This window comes from Galeopterus variegatus, unplaced genomic scaffold (genome assembly GCF_000696425.1).
Source record: "Galeopterus variegatus unplaced genomic scaffold, G_variegatus-3.0.2 Scaffold2362, whole genome shotgun sequence".
NCBI lineage: Eukaryota > Metazoa > Chordata > Mammalia > Dermoptera > Cynocephalidae > Galeopterus > Galeopterus variegatus.
The window spans coordinates 50,170-53,477 of record NW_007728473.1 but is presented as its reverse complement, the minus strand read 5'-3'; the positions used below and the strand labels follow the sequence as shown (position 1 = coordinate 53,477).

Below are 3,308 nucleotides of genomic sequence, written 5' to 3'. Positions count from 1 at the left end.
AAAAAACGATTCTTATAATATAAATAAAAACACATTGGATGCCTCAAAATAAGCCTTTCAATTTCTGTGTATGAAATGAGTGAGCAGAAATTCATTCAGTACTTAAGAGACCTAGAATTGCATTGGCAGATAGCATGGAGGGTATGCTTTGTTAATCTAAACCTCCTTGATAATTACATGTATACTTTTTAAAAATTACAATGGTGATAGTCTCTAAAAACTTCTTTAGGGCAGGTCTATCATGACTTATTATTATATCCAAGAACCTTAGTAAAATGGCAGGAAGATAGATACTCAATAAATATTTATATAACTAAATTGTTGAAGTTCTTGGGTTAAAAACACAATATTAGGATCTGAAGGTGCAGAAATGATTTTGCATAATTTCCATTAGATAAAAAAAATGAGACCACGTACTCAGCCCTCCCCACTGAGACCTACCCAAAGCTGAAAATCACTGCTTTAAAGAAATCACACACAATAATAAAGGACCACATGCATGTGTCTTACCATATTTAAATATCAGAGCCTTTTAACTATTAAAAATGAAAATATTTAATAAATTAGTAAGACGAAGTCATCTGCTTAGTCAATGAAGATATTGTGTATTTTATGAATCCATCAATAACCTTTATAATAATATAAGTTTACTACATTCATCTGCAGTGACCTTTAAGAGTAATTTAAAATAGGACAGGTGTACTTACTATAGTCTGTGTATGGTGATCTCTACCCCTGGAGAGTTAAAAAGAAGGCTAAGAGAAAGTTTTAGATGAATTTGATATTCGCCTATCTTTGGTGGGCAACTGGGCCAAGTGGCTTTGAAGTCCTTTCGTAGCACTATGGATTTTAAGTAAAGTGACCTAACAATTCTTTGACTAGATATGAGGGTACTTCAAAAAGTTCATGAAAATATTTGTATTGTCTTTTAATTCTGTTTTTCCATGAACTTTTAGAAGTACACTAGAATTTGTAACGTTTCTTTAACAAATGGTTCAAGAATTTAAAATCACATTTAGACATGTTTAATCAGTATATGAAAACATACTTCTTTTGTTCCTTTAAGATTCAAGCCTTCATGCCAATCTGGTCCCAAGGCACTGCCTACATTATCAGCTTTAGCTTTGGTTCTTGATTCCTTTTTCTTTCCTGAAGAGATGAAGTCAAATTATATAAAAATTGCCAGGCAGAAAACTATGACTTTAGGCAATGTAATGATTCTCTTACATACCTACATACGTATAGCACAACTAAACTAAGTTATCTATATTAATAATTTTATAGAATTATTAAATGGATCATCTTTCAATAGTGTGGATTACAAAAACTTATCATATCTTTTGGATGTTACATACACTGGTTAACTTGAAGAGTAGGAAAATTAGCCATCAAATTTTCAAAATTTTGTCAATTTGTAGCACCTCAAAACATACAAAATTCTTTTTGAATTTATAAGACAAAAGTTTAAGAACAGTGAGGTTTATATAAGTTTTTAAATTCACTGCATTTTTTACGATATTACCTTAGGTGCTAACCAATTGTAGCATCTGTTTGCAAAGATGCAGATGGGCTCATTTACTTAATTCACTTTAAACATTCTCTTTTAATTATATGTGTGTTTGTGGTGTGCGCATGCGCATGCACACATGCACTCTAGAATATCTGAAAACTCCATGTAAAAATTTAGAAATGTTACCCGTATTTCTATCTCCCAAATATATTTTACTAAATTTTTTTACAGCCCTTTTATATGTGGTTAAAAAAAAAAGTTTCATCTGAGAATTAATGAGTTAGACGTATTTACTTTCAGCTGTGTATCGGGTTCTTTTCTGTGCAATGTTAGCCTCTGATTTTTCAGCAACGAGCTTTGAAGTCAAGAATTCAGCTGCTCCTGCATCGAAGAAAGTATTCCCAATGGCTTTATCTTTAATGGCCCAAATCACTTCACAGCCTTCGATTTCATATCTAAAAGGAATATTAAGGTTACTTACAGTAATTTCAAAAGTTTAAGTAAAAACCTTTGTACCCAAAGATAACAATTATCTTCTAAAGCAAAAGTAAAGAACATATTTTAAGGCAAATTGGGAAAGACTGATTATAGAGAGGAATGTAACATTCTTTAAGGATATGGGTTAAAAATAGAAAAGTTAGTAAAAAATTTTAACCTGTAAGTGAAAAGAAAGAACCTGTAGGTGACAAATGTATGTACTGAATATCAAGTAAAATTTCATTATAGTAAGTATTATTTAAAAGTGCTCAATTTCTATAACATATTTGTTATATGTATGTCCCCCATGGTTCTCAGGAGTAAGCAGTGCTTTATTTGGTTATGGTATAATCAATGATGGATGGATGTTATATAGCTGCAATACAGAGAATAGTTAATTTCTTTGGTATTAAACTTTTTATATACTCAAAGTACCACATATGGAAGGGGATAGAAAAAGGAGAGGAATTATTTGTAAGCTAAAATCTTAACTTTTTAATAAAAGAAATATTGCCAAACATTTAATTCCCCTTCATTTCAAAAATTCCCAAACCACCCAGTCAAGCCATTGGGGGTGGGGTGTGTGTGTGTGTGTGTGTGTGCGTGCGTGTTTGTGTGTGTGTGTGTTACTTTTCACAAGCTAGCCAAAGCTTTTAGGCATCTGATGTTCAATTTCCAGGTTGGGACACTGAGATGTGGTTTTCTTAATAATATTCATTTCACAAAGTCCCTGAAATCAACTGTAATTAAGGTGATCACAATTTATCATCCAACACAAGATACTGTCTACTATTAATAATTGCTTTGGTACAGCTGGTGTAAATGGGGACAATCCTAGACAAACAGGATATATGGCCATCCTAACTAAATAGGATTTTATTTGAATTCACAACTGTAATAAGAATATTGTGTATTAATGTATTAATTTTTAACTTTTTTATGGTACAAAGTATTGCCATCTTTATTTCACAGACTGATATAATGTAACATAGTTAGGTTGTATGACTTTTTGAGACTAATCAATCAACAGAGATAGAACAAAGAAAGTGTAGTACATCTGTCTCCAGGTTACCTGATATTTATGCTTTTCAACATATGGTAAGGGAGCCCTTGCCACATCCAATTAGCCTTTATTTTTCCTGCTCTCCTACACCAGCAAACATTTGTAGTCACTAACTTTCAGTTTATGGGGAGAACATTCTATTTGATGCTTCTCAGGTCATATAGCACTGCTGATTAGCGAAACCAGAATGTACACACATTTGGTAATAAATTTTATATTTGTTTATATATAGCCATATAGTTATCATGAAATGCTTTC

The 3,308-nt window shown here is 31.8% G+C and overlaps 1 protein-coding gene across 1 annotated transcript in view; it reads right to left on the bottom strand.

The window, feature by feature from the left end:
• Nucleotides 1-3,308, bottom strand: part of PYROXD1 (pyridine nucleotide-disulphide oxidoreductase domain 1) — a 29,624-nt gene that overhangs the window by 7,382 nt on the left and 18,934 nt on the right. Inside the window, 4 exon segments of the mRNA XM_008581479.1 lie at nucleotides 222-236; nucleotides 708-755; nucleotides 965-1,149; nucleotides 1,805-1,965. Of these exon segments, the coding sequence (XP_008579701.1) occupies nucleotides 222-236; nucleotides 708-755; nucleotides 965-1,149; nucleotides 1,805-1,965 (409 nt within the window).